General features: G+C 36.5%; 1 protein-coding gene across 1 annotated transcript in view; it reads left to right on the top strand.

Moving 5' to 3' along the window:
• Positions 1 to 867: 867 nt before the first annotated feature.
• TYR (tyrosinase) overlaps positions 868 to 21,715 on the top strand; it is a 160,440-nt gene continuing 139,592 nt past the window's right edge. Inside the window, exon 1 of the mRNA XM_006895274.1 lies at positions 868 to 1,706. Coding sequence (XP_006895336.1) covers positions 888 to 1,706 — 819 coding nt within the window. The 5' untranslated portion in view covers positions 868 to 887. The remainder of the gene's footprint in view (positions 1,707 to 21,715) is intronic.

Genomic DNA, 21,715 nt, shown 5'->3' with positions numbered 1-21,715 from the left:
TTGACTCAATGGCAGTTGGAATGTTTTGGGGGTTTTTTGTTTTTGTTTTTTCCCCCCTCAAAACCTTATTACAAATGCAAAGTTCAGTCAAATTAATGATTTTACAGGACTTGTGAGTGGCTACAGGATAAAAAATAAAAAAGTGTTCCTTAGAATTTTAACTAACAAAATCCTCACACTAAAGTAGGCTCTCCCCAATTCTCTGAGGGATCTACTCTTAGGAATAATAAAAACATAAACACTTAGAAAACAAGCAAGTATCTGAGCAATACAATAATAGAATAATTCATGAAGAATATTTTCTATAAAATAATTAGGCTAAAGTGTAGTCAGAGATAAGAAGTAATCTTCTTGGTTTTTAAAGAGGTTTTTTTTTTTTTAATACAAAAGTGTATTTTACAAATATGTGGCCCGAAAAGGTCTCTGAAAAACCACCATCTTATGCTTATATCTATAATATTTCTTGTCCTTTTAAAATCAGTGCAGCTCTGTTCCTAATATTGCTTCTCTTTTTAGAATTCAAATCATAATCAACTTGATATTTAACTGAATTTCCCTAACTCAGTCATTATTATTACAGATATTATTTTATGATATTCATCTAATCACCTAAGTTAAACTATTACTGGCAAATAGTGTTTCTCATTTTTAAAAGGTCTGTCTCACTAGTGGGATAAATGCCAAATTCAAAGACAAATTAGTCATGAGCTTTTCAGAAGATGAAAGTTTAAGATAAAGACTGTGAGTGTTTGATGCTAGAGGTGGGAGGGCTATTACATAGGGCTTAGCCAAAACATGTGATAGTCCAGTGTAGGGGTAGCTGTAGAGGAAAGTTTAAAACTCCAACTTAACCAGTTCAGACAGACCTTGTGAGGACTCTTGGAAGAATGTGCCTGGTTCTTTTGTACTGCCTGCTATGGAGTTTCCACATCTCTACTGGCCATTTCCCTCGTGCCTGTGTGTCTTCCAAGAACCTTATGGAGAAGGAATGCTGCCCCCTCTGGAGTGGGGATGGAAGCCCCTGTGGCCAGCTTTCAGGGAGGGGTTCCTGTCAGGATGTCGTTCTGTCCAGTGCACCTCTTGGGCCCCAGTTTCCCTTCACAGGAGTGGATGACCGGGAGTCTTGGCCCTCTGTCTTTTACAACAGGACCTGCCAGTGTTCTAGCAACTTCATGGGATTTGACTGCGGTAGCTGTAGATTTGGCTTTGGGGGACCAAACTGTGCAGAGAGGAGACTCTTGGTAAGAAAAAACATCTTTGATTTGAGTGTTCCAGAGAAAGATCGATTCCTTGCCTACCTCAATTTAGCTAAGAATACTATCAGTCCAGACTATGTCATTCCTACAGGAACCTCTGGTCAAATGAACAATGGATCAACACCTATGTTTAGTGATATCAGCATTTATGACCTCTTTGTGTGGATGCATTATTACGTGTCCAGAGACACACTGCTTGGAGGGTCTGAAGTCTGGAGTAACATTGATTTTGCTCATGAAGCACCAGGCTTCTTGCCTTGGCACAGACTCTTCTTGCTGCTATGGGAAAAAGAAATCCAGAGGCTGACAGGAGATGATAACTTCACCATTCCATACTGGGACTGGAGGGATGCAAAGGACTGTGCCATTTGCACAGATGAATACATGGGAGCACGCCATCCAGCAAACCCTAATCTGCTCAGTCCAGGATCCTTCTTCTCTTCCTGGCAGGTAAGACCCAGCTGGTGGAGGAAGCTCATAGATGATAGACATACAGTGTTAGGGCACTTCTTCAGAAATGTCTTTGTAAACTTCCTTTCTTCATGCCTTTCACTTTCCAGCATAGTGAATTTCAATTAATAAATTATTTAATTAATAAATGCTTTAACTAATGAATGGAAAGATATTTAAACAATTGAATAAACCAGTAGTACAGACTCGCTCTTCTGAAATTTCTCAGCAATAAAATCAATATATTATATGAACTTAGCACTATAGATTCCTGGGCCTATTAAAAAACACTAATCAGAATATATAGAGAATAATCCTGAGCAAGTACAATTTAATGAGGTTCAATAGCAATAAGGCAAGTTTCAGGAGGATTATCTATTTTCTAATATATATAGAGAGAAATAATAAAGTAGCTAATAATCAGTGAATATTTATTCTTTGGTGTTGGGCTTGTTCCAACTTAGAGTGGGTCTATACGACAGAGTAGAATTGTCCCAAAAGGTTTCTAAGGGCATAATCTTTAAAAAATAGTCTGCCACATCTTTTTCCTGTGGGTCATATAACAGCTGGTGTATTCAAACTACCAACCATTTGATTAGCAACCACAGACTTAATTATTGTACAGCCAGGTTTCCTTTATCTAGCATTTAGTACAAGTGAATTTATATTGTAAGTGTACTTTTTGAAAAAAAATTAACAAATTTAATATTTTTACCTTCCTAAACTTTAAAAAAAATTAATAACAAGGTATATAAAATGAGTTAGTAACTTGCAGAAGCTCATCAAGATAGTAAATCAAAGAGATAAGATGATATTAAATAGCCTGGCTATATGACCACACTATCCCATTTCCAAAAATATGGTTGTCAAAGGATTTGGGACATATCTTATCTTACTTTATTAATTTAACTACAGAAAAAAACCAAGCTTTGATCCTAAAGACTTACAAACTTTAGAAGTCCAAGAAAAGAAATTGCTATACTGAAATGTTAGGCTTAATTCTCCAATTCTAAATCTATCTTTAAATTGGAGATAATAGACAGCTAAAAACTGCTTTTAAATTATTTACCATTTTAAACAATATAGGTGGAAGGAATGTGTTTCTTTTTCCAGATATTTCCAAAGTATATCATTTGATTACTGGTAGTTTATTGAACCAAGATGAATATTAGAATGGGATCAAGAGAATATTGCACTATTTGAAATATCTCAAAATATTTCAGTTTTCAAATTTAGAGACCGCTCCCAACCCTAGCATCCCTTCTAATTCATGTAGCTTTCAAATGGCATTCTTCAAAAAGAGGACATTTTCTAATATTTGGTGTCTAGTGTCAGCCATTTAAGCAAAATTAATATATTTTTTCCAGGAAAGAGTTAAATATGTGGGGGTGAACAGGCAAAGGGAATTTTATTTCATAAACCTCAGACATTCGACAATCACTTCATAGATTACAAAGTGCAAAACTCTTATGTAGCTCCCACTTCCTCTCTTCATGCTTAAAATACAGCCAAGCTTTGATGTGGGATTTTGAGTTGCTTTTAATCATTTGCTTACCTATATAGCTTCACATGACCCGGAAAGGGTAGAAGATTATTTGAATTTCCTAAACTGCTAGAACGTCTATACAATAGTTTAAAGGACTAATACTAATTTATCTTTAATTACATGTGATATTACTGCCTTGGGATAACCAGATTATTTTGTTCTTTTCCCCAATCACTTATCTATTAATCTGATATGGAAGGAATCTTAGCTACTAGTTTGATAAACTAAGATATAGAATGAAGTCTAGTGTTTAAGTACTGGAATTGAAATATTAAACATTTGTTTTAATATTGAAAAGAAAATTAATATATATATAGAATAGAAGAAGACCAGTGATATTTCCAAACCCCAAATAAATATCAGTTAAAAGAAAGATAAATGGGCAAAACAATTGTATATTTGTGGTATCAAAGGATGATGGATATCAGAGTTGGCAGTCAATTTTGGCTGGTTGTTTTGATTCCTTCATAAATTCTTTCTGGTTACAAAGCCCTGCAGAAATTAAGATTGACTATGTGTGTTGATTTAATTCTCAGTATTAACTTCACCTAGGACTCTTTGAAATATGGATGAGCAAATAAAGCAAAAGTCAACTTGGCCTTTGGATCCACTAATCCAACGTCAGATTCCAGTGCCCTGCTATGAAGTCCATACATCTGGATTTTTTTTTTCATACATCTGGATTTTTAAAAATCTTGTCGTGTGATTTTTAACCTCAAATTAGCACTGAGTCATTGTTTCCTTTCACATGGAAATTCTATTTGTATCACTTTTGCTTTACAAACCTGGGCTCTATGTAGACATAGAGCTCATCTGAATGCTTTCACCTAATCTGAACATTCAATTCAATAATTACACTATTTTGCGTGAGATAAGATCAACATTTTCTATGTTGATTTCATTAATACTTTCCAAGTTCACTACACCATATGATGTGTCCTTTGCTACAAAACCATCATTTTCCCCCCCTTGATTCCTCCCTCATGTGTCAAAAACTGGAACCTGTTGAGATTAATTATTCTTATTAACTCTGAACAACATTTAATTAATTCTCTTAATGCTGTTAAGTTGGAACCCACTCAGCCTTCCAGGGAGTTTTTGGAGTTTGTGAATGCAAAGTGGGAGATTGTCCATCTTTCCCTGCAGAAGAGCTGAGGGATTTGAACTGCCTGCCTCTGGGTTGGCTGCCCAAATCCTTGTTCACTGTATCATCATATTTTTATCTAGTATAAAGATAAAATACCTAGTACCTAGTGTAATAATTCCATTTTTAAAAGAATGAAGGCCAAAAAAAGATAATATCTTCAATGTTGTAATTTGTAGCAAAACTGGGTTCTAAAAACCCAGTAGCTCTGGCCCCAATGCTACAGTGACCCATATTACTTCTAATTTTGAAGGGGATATTTAACTACAAAAGTAAGAGAATAAATCATTAATTATTTTGTGGACATTCAAATTGACATGCAGTTATTGATTCCTTCAAAACCTAGGTGTTTAGAAGCATAGGAACATCTACTATATATCAATACTATGATGAAATATTATATGAAACTTTTACTGAGTTATATCATTTACCCATGTAGAATGAATATGCTTCTCTGTGCCTTCATCACAGTGTATACATATTTATAGCAGATAATCTGTATCTGTTTAATGTACTTAGAGGTTTTCAGTCCTATCTTTGTCTACCAGACTATTGCCTGCTCCAAGGGATGATCATTTCTAACTTAATTTTGTATCCAAAGAGGCTAGGGTAATTATGAATATGTGAAATGGGTTTGACATATGTATATTGGATTTTAAAAATAAAATTGAAAATCAGAGACGTGTTAGCTCCAATGTAAACAGAGGTGAAATGTAAAGCTTTGTGTTACTGGATCTCTGAGCCCTTAGATCATACTTCTTTTAATTTCTATTTTATTTTAATTTTTTTTATTTTATACTGGTTTACTTAACTAAGTTCATATACAGTTTTTTCACACCAGATCGTTCCCCCTCCTCCTACCCATCACATTGTGAGACCCTATGACTAAGAGCCCTTGCCCTGCACACTCATCCTCACCCCTCTCTCTTCCTTTCCCCGCCCTGCCTTAGATCCTCATACTCATTCTACAATAATAGTCTTATAAAGTATTTGTCTTTCATGAGACTGAGTTACTTCACTTAGTATTATGCTCTTCCAAGTTAGGTAGGAATTTACAGAATCATTGCTCCTGCATGCTGCAAAGTATTCCGTTGTGTGAATGTTCCATACTTCTTAATGATAACGGGTGTCCCATGCCAAGGGACAACAATGCACATAATTGTGCACTTACTTAAAATCTGAGACTCAAATTTTTGTGTAATTGTTTTTGGATTTGCATTAAGGTGTATGCATACAAGGGGGGGGGAAGAAGTCACACAATTGAGCCAATTAAGCAAATTTTGCAACATCTGAGATCCATTATCTTCCTTCTCTAAATGATTATTATTTGAATAGTGGTTTCAAATCTTCAACACATAGGTTATCAATAGCACACAGTCATTTGTGCCACCTGGAAACCTAGACGTTTATAATAGTTGTCAACATCAAAGGATCACTGGTGGGGCAGTGATTAAAGAATTTGACTGCTAACCAAAAGGCTAGGAGTTCAGTCTCACCAGCTGATATGTGGGATAAATTTGAAGTAGTCTGCTTTCAAAAAGATTTATAGCCTTGGAAATTTTAGGCAATTCTGCTCTGTCCTATGAGCAATTTTTGTTTCAACCATTATCAAACAAAGTGTATCAGACAGAGAGCTCTCGTGATGGTGTCCACAAGGAGTTGCACTGCTAACTCAAAAACAGTGCCTCTCTGGGAGTTCAAATCCACCAGCGACTCTATGGAGCAAGACTTCAAATTGCTCCTGTGAAATTTATAGCTTCTGGGGAGGGGTAAGGGTGGGGAATAAAACCAACAAAAAACACAAATACTGTAGAATAAGCTATGAGAAGTTTCCAACTGGACAACAATAAGTAAGCAAGCAAGCGACTGTGGGAGAGATAGATAGACAGACACAATCAATCTACCTGGTAAAGTTTTCTATGAAATAATACTGAAATCAGACACTTAATGCTAGTTTTTAAATTAATTTTATATTAATAATTTACATAATGGGTACATGTCTGTCTGTTTAATGCCAAGAGCTTCTGATGTAGTCTTATGTATGTAATAAATTAAAATGGTCTTGTATTTTTAAAGATAGTGGATCACTTAACATTTAAGAGCAAATAGCTGCACTGAATACAATTAGATCCAATGTTATGCAATGAAGACATAAACTAGCTACAAGAAGCAAAAGCATATCAGGAGTACCTATAATGATAAGCTGAAATAAAGAGGGGAAAATTTATAGTTGATAGACATTAGAAATATGTGGCCAGGAAATTCACTCATCAGGTGAAAATCACATCACATGGAAGCAAACAGCGGGAAAGAAAAAAAAGTCACATTTCAGCAGAGATCATGGGTTTTGGGTAACCATAGCAACAGCTCAGTTAAATAACAGCTTTTCTCTTTTTCTTGATGAAAAAAGATTCTGTGGAATGTCATATGGTTTCCCTCCCCCCAACAAATAAATCTCTAATGCTATAATGGAATCTTTGCTGCTCATTTTTATTAGTAGTCTATTCCCAATTCTTTAAAATAAGAGGACACATTCTCTAGACTTGCCTTCTTCTTTAGCACGTCTGTTTGTTTCCATCTCTCATCTTTCATTTGGCATAGAAAATTCACTTTCTCACTGTATCTTGTAAGTCACTTCTGCTGATACACAAAAGGAAGATAGTCTTGGGCAGAAGCCCGGACTCAAATTCTATCTTGATCACCTTTTAGGAGATAGTGAACAAGGTAATTTAGAATTACTGTTGGTGTGTCAGAATTAGTGAGACTGGCTCAGGACGGGAAGGGCTCAGAGCTGCTGTACATACATACTTCACTATACATCACAGGCGACTCAATGGCACATAACCACAATAACATACTACGACAGGTTTGGAAGCAGGAGTGGCATCCACTTCCTAAATAACACACCTCCGGAAAACCATGAAGTTTGATAAATGCTGATAGTTGTAGAGGGGCTTCAGGCCTTTTATTCATAGGGTTGCTATGAGTCGTGCTCAACTCGAAGGCAATCAACAACAACAACAATGGTTGAGTCATTAGAAAATAAATGGGGCTCACCATTTATTTTTGTTTCTCACATATCTTAGAAGGACTAAGTGAGATGGAGAGCAGAATAAAGTAATAAAAACAGTATTTGTAGTTATTTGGTGAGCTATAAAACTTTTAGTGACAAAAGAGAACCAAACCACATCACCCTAAAAAAATCACAAACATAGAAGATGTGAACAGACATTTCAACAAAGATTATCTTTAAATGGTCAAGCACATGAAAATATGTTAAAAATAATTAAAATTTTAAAAATTGCAAATAAAAATTATAATGAAATATCAAGAGAGAAACCAAATCTACCAAACCTATTGCTGACAACTTGATTCTAACTTATGGTGACCCATGGGCTACAGAGTACAAGTACTCCACAAAGTTATCTCAATAGTAATCTCTATGAAAAAAGGATCATAAGACTTTTCGTCTGGGATGTCTTAGAGTGGACCCAAACTACCAAACTTTATAGTCGTAAAAAAAATTGTATCACCCAAAGACTTCAATGAGATAATAAACTTAGCTCTACCGGAATGCCAATTATTGAAAAATAAACAAAAAAGAAAATAACAGATGTTAAAAAGAATGTGGATAAATTGGCTTGGGTCCTTCATCCATTGTTAGTGGCAATGTAAAATGGAATATTTGCATATTCCATTTATGAAAATGCAAAGTAATTTTATGAAAGTGGAAAACAATTAGTCATATATTCTAGCAACATCAGTTCTATACATCAGAGGAATAGAAGGCAAGAACTTGAATAGAAAACTGTACACCAATGTCCATTGCAGTCTTTTTCACCTAATACACAAAAGGTAGACAACCAGAAATGTATGTCAGCAGACAGCTGGTTGAATAAAAAATTGGCATATAAGGTAATAATGTTGTTATGTGACATCGAGTGGTCTGCAACTCATAGTGAACCTGTGCACAATAGCTCTGAATTCTTCCCTACTCTGAGGTACCTCACATACTTAACCTCATTATCCAGTTACTGTGTCAATCCATCTTATCCAAGGTCTTTCCCTCTTGCACTGTTCCTCCACCCTTCCAAACATGAGGTCTTTCTCCAGTGACTGGTCCTTCCTGGCAACATGCCTGAAGTATGTGAGATGGAGCTTCAAAATGCTTACCTCTAAGGAACATCTTGGTTTCACTCTTCAAACCTGTTTGTTCCCTTGTCAGTCCTTGAAGTGTTCACCACTATTCTCCAACACCACAGCTCAAAGGTATTACTTCTTCTTCTGTCATCCTTAGTCATTGCCCAGCTCTCTGCTGCTTAACAAGTAATTATAAAGACCATGCCCTGCATTAGGCACATTATAATCTCCACACTGACACTGCTGGTCTTCAGAACTCAGAAGAGATCCTAACAGCAGATTTTCTTAATAAAATTAATCCTTTAGATAATTTCTAACAACTTTTGCAGTCAGAGATCAATTGAACATGCAATCAAGATGCATTGATAATAATTGCAAATATTTTATAGAAGCATAAATGTAAGCTATACACATGAATTTCACCTGATAATATGCATAGGAATCAGATCGATAACATCTGTGTACAGGAGAAATGTCTATCTGTGTTTGACTATGCAAAGGCATTTGACTGTGTGGATTACAACAAACTGGCTGACTCTGAAAAGAATGGGATTCCCAGAACACTTGATCCTGTTTATGTGAAACCTATACTTGGACCAGGAGGCAGTTGCCAGAACAGAGGAAAGAAACACTGCATGGTTCAAAAATGGGAAGGGTTTATGCCAGGGATGTGTCCTATCTCCATCCATTTTAATCTTTATGCAGAACAGATTATCCAGGAGGCTGGGCTCTGTGAGGAAGAATGTGGCATCAGAATGGGAGGAAGACTCATCAACAATCTGCATTATGCAGATGACACAACTCTACTTGTTGAAACTGAGGACCTGAAGTGTTTGCTGCAAAAAGTCAAGGACTGCAGCCTTCAATATAGATTGAAGCTCAACATCAAGAAAACAAATATTCTCACCACTGGGCCAATTGGTAGCATCATAACAGATGGTAAAGAGATTGAGATTGTTAACAGCTTCTGTTTGCTTGGTTCCATATTCAGTACTCTTGGTCCCAGAGGCCAGAAAATTAAAAGATTAATTGCACTGGGAAAGTCTGCAGTCAAAGACTTCTACAAAGTACTGAAGAGCAACAGTGTCAGCCTGGAGACTAAGGTGTGCCTGATACAGGCCCTGGTTTTTGCAATTACTGGCTACACATCAGCAAGCCGAACAACAACTAAGGATGATAGGAGAATTGATGACTTTGAGATTTGGTGCTGGAGAAGAGTATTGAATGGACTGCTAGGAGAACAAATAGATTCATCTTAGAAAGGGTGGACCAGGTTGCTCCTTGGAGGTAAGGATTATGAAACTTCATCTGACATATTTTTGACATGTTAGGAGGCAGCAGTCCTTGGAGAGGGACGTCAAGCTTGGGAGGGTGGAAGAACAGCACAAGAAATGAAGACTCTCGATGAGATGGACTGATTCAATGACTGGAGTAAAGGGGGTAGGTATGTCAGAGACAATACAATTGGTACAGGATAGGGTAAGGTTTAGGGTTGTGCACATAGGTTCATTATGAGTCTCAGGCAACTTGACAGACATAACAAAAATGCTTTAAATAAATAACAAACCACAATTACATAGAAACCAATAATAGTCTTGGAAGAAGGGGAGCCATGGTGCTCTTCAGGCCAGGATGGTGAGGCTCTGTCTTACATACATTCAGTGTGTTACCCAGAGGAAGAGGTGTTTTGGGAAAAGACCTGCTTGGAAAGGTGAAGAAAGGTTCGAGAAGGAGAGAAAGTCCTGTGAAGAGCTGGATTGACAAAGTGGCTTCAACAATAGACTAACATAAAGCAGAGATTGTGAGGATGACACAAGATTGTGAGGAAGGCAAAGCTATCTGTTATACATAAGGTTATTATGAGTTGAGGCGTGGCTCTTATGACCTAGTGGGTAAGAAGTTTTGCTGTCCACCTAATATCCAAATAATACATTATTTATCCTCCTTTCACTTTTAAAAATTGATTTGTTTAGAATGATCCTTACACACTATATACCTTATGTATATTGTAGCTGTCACTGTTAAGTTCTGTATTTTTGACACTCTTTATCTAGCATTGCCATAGTCAGAAATTTCTCACAGCTGATGAACCAGTGAGTTTGGCAGGCTGTAAATCACACAAGACATGCAAACTTTGGGTTCGCAATGCAACTCCTTACAGACCATGCCACCACAGCTGCCCTTGTCACTATATGCCATGTATGTTGATTGCTTGATTGTGGAAAAAAAGTAGCTGTGATTTTCATGTTTAGAGATAAACCTGGATCCTCACAGGTTTTATGTAACTTATGCAAGCTCATGCAGCTATTAAGGGATCTATATTAGAACTAATGATTCTATGACTACAAAGTCAATGATTATAACTAGAGTGTTAGTTCCTCTGCCATACAAAAGTGGAAAGACAAAACTTTGAGATTCGGTCTTCAAATTATTTCTGGAGTCAGGCTAGACTTCCTTCTTATAACTCATGCCTTCAGTCATCTGAATACTTAGTCACTTAGCAGTTGGCATTTCAGCAAATATAGTTCCATTCAAACCTTTCTAATTTAACCCAACCTCCTGTAGGAGTATCTTCCAGGAAGATCTTTTAAAAATATTCTGTGTTGGTTCATATTCAAACAGGAATGAAAATTATTCTGTCTGTGTGCCCATTATGGTGCCTAGTCAATCAGGACTAGAAAGGAATTCAACACATTGTATTCAGTACAAAAGTTAAGTTGGTTTTATTCAAATACCCCTTAGCCATTTAAGGTGAATAACATGTATTGGATATAGCTTTGAACTCAAAAACTCATGATATAATATTCTGACTCTAGTTATAAACATTACACAGTCTTGTGTAAGCCACTCAACATTTCTAGTCCCCAGTTATTTCATGTTGTTGTTGTCATGTGCCCTCAAGTGGCCTGCAACTCATAGCAATCCTAAAATCTTATTGTCTCTAACACAACTACCCCATTACCCCAGTCACTGAATCAATCCATCTTATCGAGGACCTTCCTGTCTTTCTCTGTCTCTTCACCCTCCCAAGCATGATGTCCCTCTCCAAGGACTGATCCCTCTTTATAACATGTTCAAAGTATATCCGACAAAGCCTCAGAATCCGTGCCTCAAAGGAGCAGACTGGTCTCATTCTCTCTAGGATGAATCTGTTTGTTCTCCTAGAAATGCATTCAATACTCTTTTCCAGCACCGCAGCTCAAAGACATCAATTCTCTTATCATCCCTAATCATTGTTTAACTTTCTGACATGTAGCAAGTAATTGGAAAGGCTATGGTCTGGACCAGAAGTACCTTATTCTCCAAACTGATGTGGTTGCTCTTCAGTAATTTGGGGAGGTCTCTGACAGCAGATTTCCCCAATGCAATTAATCTTTTAATTTCCTGGTTGCTGGTACCAAGACTGTTAATTGTAGAACCACTCACACTGAAGCTGTTTTCAATCTCAATCTCTTCACCACCTATCATGATGCTGTCAATTGGCCCAGTGCTGAGAATTTTTTGTTTTCTTGATGCTGTGCTTCGAGAATTAGGAATGGCATGAAATATTGGGAAGGATTGAAATAGATGTTTGTTAAGTGTTATATGATGAAATTCTATAACATTTATCAATATATAAATCAATATATCTCATCCAGTTTAAGTCCGTCCATACTCCAAAATTTTTCCACCACACAAAATTTCAGTAAGTAAATGATGCCTTGTTATTATTGTTTGCCATCGAATCATAACTGACCCATAACTGACCCCAAGGTGGGTTTTCAGATGTAATAAATAGCATGGGAGGAGACTGCACATTTATGTCCTTCGGAACTGCTAGTGGGTTTGAACCCCATGTCTTTGGGATTACTGTGTAGCTTCTTACAATGAGGCCACCAGATCCCCCTAACAATGTTTTAGTGAATTTAAAAAAATAAGAGTAGTTTTCTATGCATGTCTTGTATTATATAGTAACAGCCATTCATAAAATGCATGGATAATTTCTTTTTATATTAATATTATTTAATTTGTTTTGATGTACTACATAGATTCCAAATTCACCAGATATGATTATCTTGGTTATTATCAAATGTGCTTAGAACATGTTCTTGAATGGCAAGATTTTTCCATTTAAAAGAATACTGTTCCATATATTTTGCATTTTATAACTGGTGTTTTGTATGTTACAAGTATTATTCATTAAACAGAATTACTAATCACGAAGTTTAAGAAGCTCTGTTGGCCTAGTGGCAAGAAGCTGTGCTGCAATACTGAAGGTATGCAGTTTGAGGCGATCACCGCTCCGTGGGATAAGGGTGGGCAATCTCCACCCATGCAATTAACTGCCTCTGAAAACCTGCCAGAGGGTCAGCTATGGATTGGTTCCAACTCTATGGTACACAACAATAACAACAATCACGAAGTTTAGTACTTAAATCGATGACCCATAACCACAAAAATCATGAAGTAGTACTTTAGATTCTGCTTTTTTGTAATCTATACTGGAATTCTCACCACTGGACCAATAGACAGCATCATGATAGAGAAAACATTGAAATAGTCAATGACTTCATCTTACATGGATTCACAATAAATACAATTGGCAACAGCAGTCAGGAGATTAGAAGACATTTTGCACTGGGAAAGTCTGCAGTCAGGGACTTGTTCAAATTACTGAGGAGCAGTAATAGCTTTAGCACTAAGATATGATTCAGATTATGGTTTTTTTTTTCCAATTTTTACTATGTAAATGAGAGCTGGACAATGAATAAGAATGATAGAAGGAAAAATGATGCTTTTGAGTTGTGGTTGTTGGAACAAGAATACTGAGTATCCCATGTACTGTCAATAGATATGCCTTGGAAATGGTAAAGCCAGATTGCTCCTTGGAAGCAAGGATAGTGAAGCTTCAGCTCACATAATTTGAGCTTGTTGAGCTATTGTTGAAGAAGAAAATCGTATGTGGAAAGGTGGAGGGATGGAAAAAAGAAGACCCTTGACCAAGTTTCTTCTCTTCTCTTCTCTTCTCTTCTCTTCTCTTCTCTTCTCTTCTCTTCTCTTCTCTCTCTTCTCTTCTCTTCTCTTCTCTTCTCTCTCTCTCTCTCCTTTTTCTTTTTTCTTTCTCTTTCTTTTGCTCTCACTTTCTCGCTTTCACTTTCTTTCTAACTCAGGAAGCCATTTCTTGCCAGTGAGGATTATTTTGAATGTGTTCTTTTTTAGGTAAAATGAAAAGCTGAGCATTATTCCATTGAATGTAAATTATATCCTTACACATTTTTTCATTGGTACTTAGGGAAATTCAAATGAGTTTTCTTGATAGAATCCTAACATCTTCATTTGTACAGATCAAAGCTTATTAAAAAACCTCAAAACTGGAGTTTTGGCCACGAGTGTGCCAGGGCTCAGATATATTGTTTATAAAGTTACTACAAGTTGTATTTGACTCAATGGCACCTAATAATAACATACTTGGGTTTTGTTTCTTCATTCTTAGAATAAAGTGCGTTGTCACGTACCTTTGTGTCAGAACTGACTAATATCTGACCGTCTAGCAGGTTTTAGAGGTAGTTAATTGAGAGGAGATTACCCATTTCCACAGCTTCCCCCACCCCAGAACAGCTCATGGATTCCAACCACATGCCTTTCAGTTGGCAGTACAACGCCTTACTACGAAAGTGCTATCCTTATTCCCCTTTAAATAAGTTATCCTTGTTGTTGTTATGTGCCATTGAATTGACTCCAATTCATAGCGACCCTATGAAGTGATTCTTATTTTCCCCTAAAATAAGGATAAGGTCATATAAACACATGGGGTAGTTGGAGAAATTTGATGAGGAAAAAATGGACAAATAGAACCTCTTATGAACTAGGATAGAGATAAGCATGTTATAAATTTAGGATAAAATGATATTTTTTATATATAGTCCAGATTAGAAGTTTATTTTAATTTGAATTAGTAAATACAAAGATGTATGTTTAATACACCTCCTGCTGAAGATTCAGTGGGTCATTATTTTGTCCATTCATCTTTCAAATATTTACTTTTATAGTATGATAGAAAAATAGGCATTTTTCTAAGTTTGAGACTAAACAAATGAACATAATGAATAGAAACAAAAATATCCTCATGGAAGTCATATTTTTGTAAGAAAGGTAATAATAGTTCATTAAGGGAGGATGAAATGAATAAAGCTTAAATTGTGCAAAGAGTAGTGCCAATCTCAGTGGTGACAAGTCCCCAGGGAAGCATATGCCTATGAACAGTGACTGATGGCTGGGTGGGATGTACTCCACTTCATCTTTTGATTTAGGACTTTTGTGTTACTATCTAGCAGATCACTCCATTTTATTGACTTTATGACAGCTATGATTTCAAGATGCAGCATTGAAATAGTACAAACCTGAGGGAAAAATTTATAAGGATTGCCATAATTTGTAAGTACTTAAAATTTTTGTTGTATACTTATTGAAATAGATTTTTTGTGTTTATTCAGTCACCTATTTTTATTTTAGATTACTCTTCTGTCTGAAAATGAATAAAACTATAAGCAAAGTAGAGGGGTCCATAAAACTTTTTCACATTCTGAGTCAGATCTTTCTGAATCATTTATAAAGTTAGAATCAACAATCTTCTCAAGAAAAATCAACTTACGTTGATTTTGTCAGAAAAAAGAAAAAGAGCAAGAACCGAAGGTAGTAGTAAAATTGCTGGAATTCACAATGAGGAACACTGTAAAAACTTACCTCATATTATGGTTTCAGTAGAAAGTAGACAATACTTTGAGCATAAGTTACATTTAAACTATGATCATTCTGATGGCCTCATATTACGGCACTCACATAGATTGTAGAGAGCTGTCTCATAGGGGCTTTCTTTCTCTTTTCAAAATTTTGGTTCAAAATTGGGAAGGGTGTATGCCAAGTTTATGTCCTATCTACAAATCTTTTCAATCTATATACGGAAAAGATTATTTGGAAGGCTGGGATCTATGAGGAGGAATGTGGCATCAGGATTGGAGGTAGAATCATAACAATCTGCTTCATGCAAATGACACAACCCTGCTTGCTGAAACTGAGGAGGACCTGAAGAGCTTGCTGCTGAAGGTTAAGGACTACAACCTTCAATATGGATTGAAGCGGAACATCAAGGAAAAAAAAAGATTCTCACCACTGGGTCAATTGGCAGCATCATAATATATGATGAAGAGATTGAGACTGTTGACAGCTTCAGTTTGCTTGGCTCTACAATCAACACTCTTGGTACCAGCAGCCAGAAAATTAAAAGACATATTTCATTGACAATGTGGGCTGTCAGAGACTTCTGAGTACTGAAATTCAATGCTGTCATTCTGAAAACTAAGGTGTGCCTGAGTCAGGCCATGGTCTTTGCAATTACTTGTTATAAATCAGAAAGCTGGACAATGACTAGGGGTAACCGAAGGAGAATTGATGCCTCTGAGATGTGGTGCTGACTTCTAAGAGAACAAATTTGTTCTGGAGAGGGTGAGACCAGGATGCTCCTTGGTGGCAAGAATTCTGAAGCTCCATCTGACATACTTTGAACATGTTGTATAGAGGGACCAGTCCTTGGAGAGGGACGTCATGCTTGGGAGGGTGAAGCGACAGCACAGGAGAGGAAGACCCTTAATGGGATGGATTGATTCAGTGACTGGAGTAATGGGAGTAGGTGTATAAGAGACAACAAAAAAAATTTCCTGAGTTCAAGTTCTCTTTTTATACTATTGCATTGCTGTTGGAATTGAGAATGTTGGGATCTCATCTTCACATATTTTGGTCACTTTACCAGGACAGGCCAAGCCCTGGAGAAGGAGACCATGCTTAGAAAAGCAGATAGATAACAAAAGAGAGGAAGCTCTCTAGGGAGATGAACTGAGAACAGTTCAGGAAAGCAGAGCCTGATTGTGAGGATATTAGGTACAAAGCAGTGTTTGCTATGCTATAATGTTGATCTTGACTCACAGCAGCACCATGTAATAGAATAGAACTGCCCTATAATGCTTTTGTAGTTGTAATTTTTACAGAAGACATTCTCACATACTAACCACAAAATCTACATTTAAGCATTTATAGAGCCTAGTTTTTAACAAGGAGGCAAACAGAACTTTCTGTAGCTCATGTAGGTTGCTTCTTATGTTCTTGCATTGGTGTACTATTAGGTCAAAAAGTTAATGCATACCAAGAGCAAAATAGGAATAGTGTCAGTCGATAAAGACATCGATGTGTCCTGTAACTTAATAGTTATTCTAATGTTTGTAGTGTAATATATGCTTATTCAGTGTTGGTTTTCAAACCTCGCTTGCTCAAAGTAAGGAGGACTTGAAGCCCTTGCTGCAGAGGATCAAAAGAATACAACCTCCAAAATAGATTGCATCTGAATGTCAAGAAAACAAAAATTTTCACCATTGGACCAATAGGCAACAGCATGATAGATGGAGAAGAGATTGAAACTATGAACAACTTCATCTTACTAGGATAGTAGTCAGGATATCAAGGGATTCATTGCAATGGGGAATTCTGCAGTCAGAGACTTCTACAAGTGATTGAGGAGCAGACACATTAATTTGAGGACTAAGATGTACCTGATTCAGGCCATGGTCTTTTCAGTCATTTTCTATGTCTCTGAGAGCTAGACATTGGAAAAAGATGACAGAAGAAGAATTGATGCCTCAGAACAGTAGTGCTGGAGAACAGAATATTCTAAGGACTACCAAAATAACAAACATATGTCTTAGAAAAGGTAGAGTGAGAGTGTTTCTTAAAGGCAAATATAAAGTTTTGTCTCACATACATGAGACATGTTGCTAAAAGTTGGTAGTCCTTGGAGAGGGACATCATGCTTAGGAAGGTCAGCAAAAGAGAGGAAGACACTCAACCAGATGAATTGAGAAAAGTGTGCTCAAGAAAAGGAGAGACTGGTTGTAAGGGTGACACAGTGACTACAGCAGTGGGCTCAAGTGTGTCAGGGATTGTGAGAATGACACAGGATAGGACAGGGTTCAGATTTGTTGTCTATCAAGCTGCTATGAGTCTTATTTACTGGCTGGCACCTAACAAAAACTGCAACAATGTTAGTTTCCATTACTTGTTCTAAAATTTTCCTTCACAAAGCAATCTGTGTGCGAGGAGTCTAGGTTAATTGGGCATGTTAAAAACATTTTCCTAGGTTTTTGATTGTTTAGCCAAGATATATACACATATTTTATATTAAATAAAATTCATCTTTGTGTGTGTGTGTGTGTGTGTGTGTGTGTGTGTGTGTGCGCACCACTGAATCAGATCTGACTGGCACAGGAGGAAATTGCCCCTCGTTCTCCAGCAGAGCATCTGGTGGATTTGAACCATGCACCTTTGGGATTGCAGGGAAACATTTCATTTTTTTTTAATATTATACTGGTTTGCTTAGAAAGTTTGTATACAGTGTATTTCACACTATACTTCATTCACATTGTGCTTCATACAATAATTACCATGTATTATTGTTGCTGTTATGTGCTGTCAGTCACCAGCAACTCATAGCAATCCTATGTACAATATCTCTGAAAACCTGCCCTAAACTGAGCCAGTCTCACTAACACATGTATCCCCACAACCCTGGTTACTGTGTCAGACCATCTCACCTGGAGTCCTCCTCTCCTGTGCTGTCCCTCGACCCTTTCAAGCATGATCTTTTAACAAGATAAGTCCCTTCTCATCACATGCTCATAGTATCTTGAGATGAAGCTTCAAAATCCTGGCTTCCAAGTAGAAATTTGGTTTTACCTTCTGAAAGACAGACCTGTTTGGTCTTTTGGCAGCCTATGATATGTTCAATACTCTTCTCCAGGAGCCACAGCTAAGAGGCATCCTGTCATTCTTAGTCATTGTCCAGCTCTCTGATGCATTGCAAGTAATTGTGAAGGCCATGGCCAAGTTCAGGCACATCTTAGTCTCTAGATTAACATCTTTTCTTCTGGAGGGGTCTCTGATCACAGACTTTCCCAGTGCAATTTCTCTTTTGATTTCCTGACTACAGGTGCCAAGAGTGTTAACTGGAGCTGAGTAAGCTGAAATCATGTTTTATAAAGTTAACTTAAACAAAACATGTTGTTGTTACTATTAGGTGCTGTTGAGTTGACTATGATTCATAGTGTCTCTATTAATGACAAGTCTAAACCTGTCTTATCCTGTACCATCCTCATGATTTCTGGCACACTTGAGCTCATTGTTAAGGTCATTGTGTCAATGCATCTCATTGAGGGTTTACCTTTCTTTGCTGACTTTTTGCTTCTATGATTATGATGTCCTTTCCCAAGGACTGGTCTCTCCTAGTGATATGCCCAAAGTATGTAAGACTAAATTTCACCATTCTTCTAAGGAACACCCAGGTAGAACCCTCTTTAAGAGATATTTGTTTGTTCTCTTAGAAGACCATGGTAGATTTAGTACTCTTTTCCATCAGCACAACTAGAAGACATTGGTTCTTTTAATGTCATCTTCATTCACTGTCCAATTTTCAGATTCATAAGAAATAATTGAAAAGATTATGGCTTGGTTCAGGCATATCTCATTCTTTAAACCGGCATCTATGCTCTATAGCACTTTCGAGAAACCCTTGACTGTAGACTTTCCAATACATTTTTTTTTTTTTAAATTTTTTTACTAGTTTTAATGAACATTTACAGAGATTTTGGATTTCAATTCATTCATTGTTGCACTTTTTTCTCTACCCACCTCCTTCCCACCCAGTTCTCTCCTCTCTTTGAAAAACAAAAGATAAACTTCTTCGTTGGTATACAATCCGCCCCCCCACCCCCCATTCCCTGTCCTGAATGCACTCCAGTATGCAACCTTAATTCTGGATTTCTGTGAAAATCATAATACCCTATCATATATCACTTTTATATGTCTTTTGATTTCTTGACTCCTGATACCAAAGCTGCTGACTGTAGTGTAGATCCAAGTAAGATGAGTCTTCGACCAATCCTGATGCTGTATTGTTCCTCACAAAGTCCATCTTCTCAGCATAGAGAATTAACAAATATGGAGACAGGATCAAATCCTGATACCATTCTTGATTTTGAATCATGCCATATTCCCTCTCTCTGTTCAAACAATTTCTTGGATTAGGTATAAGTTTCACATGAGTCCAAACAGGTTTTCTAGGATTTCCATTCTTCTCAATGTTAGCCACAATTTGTTGTGACACACACAGTCAAATGCCTGCATAGTCATCGAAATGCAAGTAGACATCCTTCTGTTACTTTCTGCTTTTAACTAAGATTGATCTGATATTGACAATGATATCCCTGGTATTTACAACCTTTTCTAAATCCAACCTGCTTCTCTGGCAGTTTTCTGTCAAAGTACTGTTCTAGCTATTTAAAAATAATCTTCACCAAGATTTTACTTGCATGTGATATTAATTATATAATTTGATAATCTCTGCATTGTATTAAATCATATCTTAATAAGAATGGAGACAAATATCAATTTCCTCCAGTCCATTGGCCAGGTAGCTCTCTCATGAATTTTTTGGCCCAGCCTTGTGAGCACACTAAAGGCTAAATCTATTTGTTGGAACATGTTAATAGGTATTCTATAGTTTCTGGAGCCTTACTTTTTGCCAATTCCTCAGTGCCTCTTCAGTGCTGGTTCAGGTGCTGACTGTGTAACAGACCATCAGTTTCTCATGTGCAAGTTCAAATTGAAACTGGAGAAAATCAAAACAAATCCACAAGAACCAAAATATGATCTAGAGCCTATCCTACTTGAATCTGAATACCATCTCAAGAATAGATTTGAGGCATTGAATGTTAATAATCGAAGGGCAGAGAAGTTGTGGAGTAACAGCATCACACATGAAGAAAGGGAAAGATCATTACCAAGACAGAGGTGAAAGGAAAAACCAAAATATATATTACAACAGGTTCAGAGAATTCCACTAGATTTTTAAGAGGTAAAAACACAAGGAAGAATTGTAAAACTGAAGGAGATAAACAAAAATTTCAAAAGGCAGCTCTAGAAGACAAAGCAAAGTATGATGAGAATATATGCAAAGAGCTGGAGTTAGAAAACAAAAAGGGAAGAATTCCCTATGTATTTCTCAAGATGAAAGAACTGAAAAAGCAAATTCAAGACTTAAGTTGAAATATCCTGAATGATCCAAGAAGCATCTAAAGATGAGACTAATGCACTGATTCAGTATATCAAAAAGAACTAGTGACACAGTATCATTTTGGGAAGTTGCAATGATAAAGGTAAAATAAAACATGATGGTTGCCATTTTAAGATGATGATTCTGCAGTAAAATTACTTCTAGCTAAGTTGTGTTTACAAATATTATCCACTAATGCAATTTTTAAAGTGGGCACTATCATTGGGCTACCTTGTGACAAACTATTCACACAATTTCTGCTGGTATGGTGTGGCTTATAATTATAAAAATCACAACAGGAAAGAAAAGAGGGGGAAATAAAAAGAAGGAGACTAAAGGGAAAAGCAGTATGCACTAGGAGCTTGCTTAAGCAGTATAATAAGTTAATTATATAAATAAATGTTAATTATCATCTATTAAAGGTTGTCTGGGAAAAAAAACCCAACAAACTCCAAAACTGCTGTTCAACATTTTCAATGAGTTTTTCATTTCTGTTTTTGTCCATTCCAGTTTTTCCTATATATTTGTTTATTTTTTGAGAATGTAATAGAATAAAATAATGAATATTAGAAACAATAATAAAATTAACAAAACCCACAGAACTCCTGCATATGGAATGTTTGTTACTGGTCTTGCCGTATGCGATGGGTTTCAAATATACAAAGAAATGATATCTTTATTCTTCTGAGATTCTTTATCCAGTATACTACCTAAGATATAGCAAATGTTCAACAAATACTTGTTAATATCTTCTTTAAATTTTTTTGCAAAAGATAGAGAAATATCTGCAACTGTCACCATATGTTATGAAGAAGCCTAGTGAACGTGTCATTTTCCTAATTGATAAATACACAACTAAATTCAGGTTTTCACTTGCCCAGCTCATTCTGCAACTCTTAGATATGACTTTCAAAAATTTTACCATAAAATAGTAATTTCCTACAGCTTTACTTTGCTTGGCTCCATAGTCAACAGTCTTGGCACCAGCAGCCAGGAAATTAAAAGGTGCATTGCCATGGGAAAGTCTGCTGTTAGGGACCTCTCCA

The sequence above is a fragment of the Elephantulus edwardii genome, unplaced genomic scaffold (genome assembly GCF_000299155.1).
Source record: "Elephantulus edwardii isolate Elephantulus edwardi_28Jun2011 unplaced genomic scaffold, EleEdw1.0 scaffold00163, whole genome shotgun sequence".
Classification (NCBI taxonomy): Eukaryota; Metazoa; Chordata; class Mammalia; order Macroscelidea; family Macroscelididae; genus Elephantulus; species Elephantulus edwardii.
This window is presented reverse-complemented; position numbering and strand designations above follow the sequence as displayed.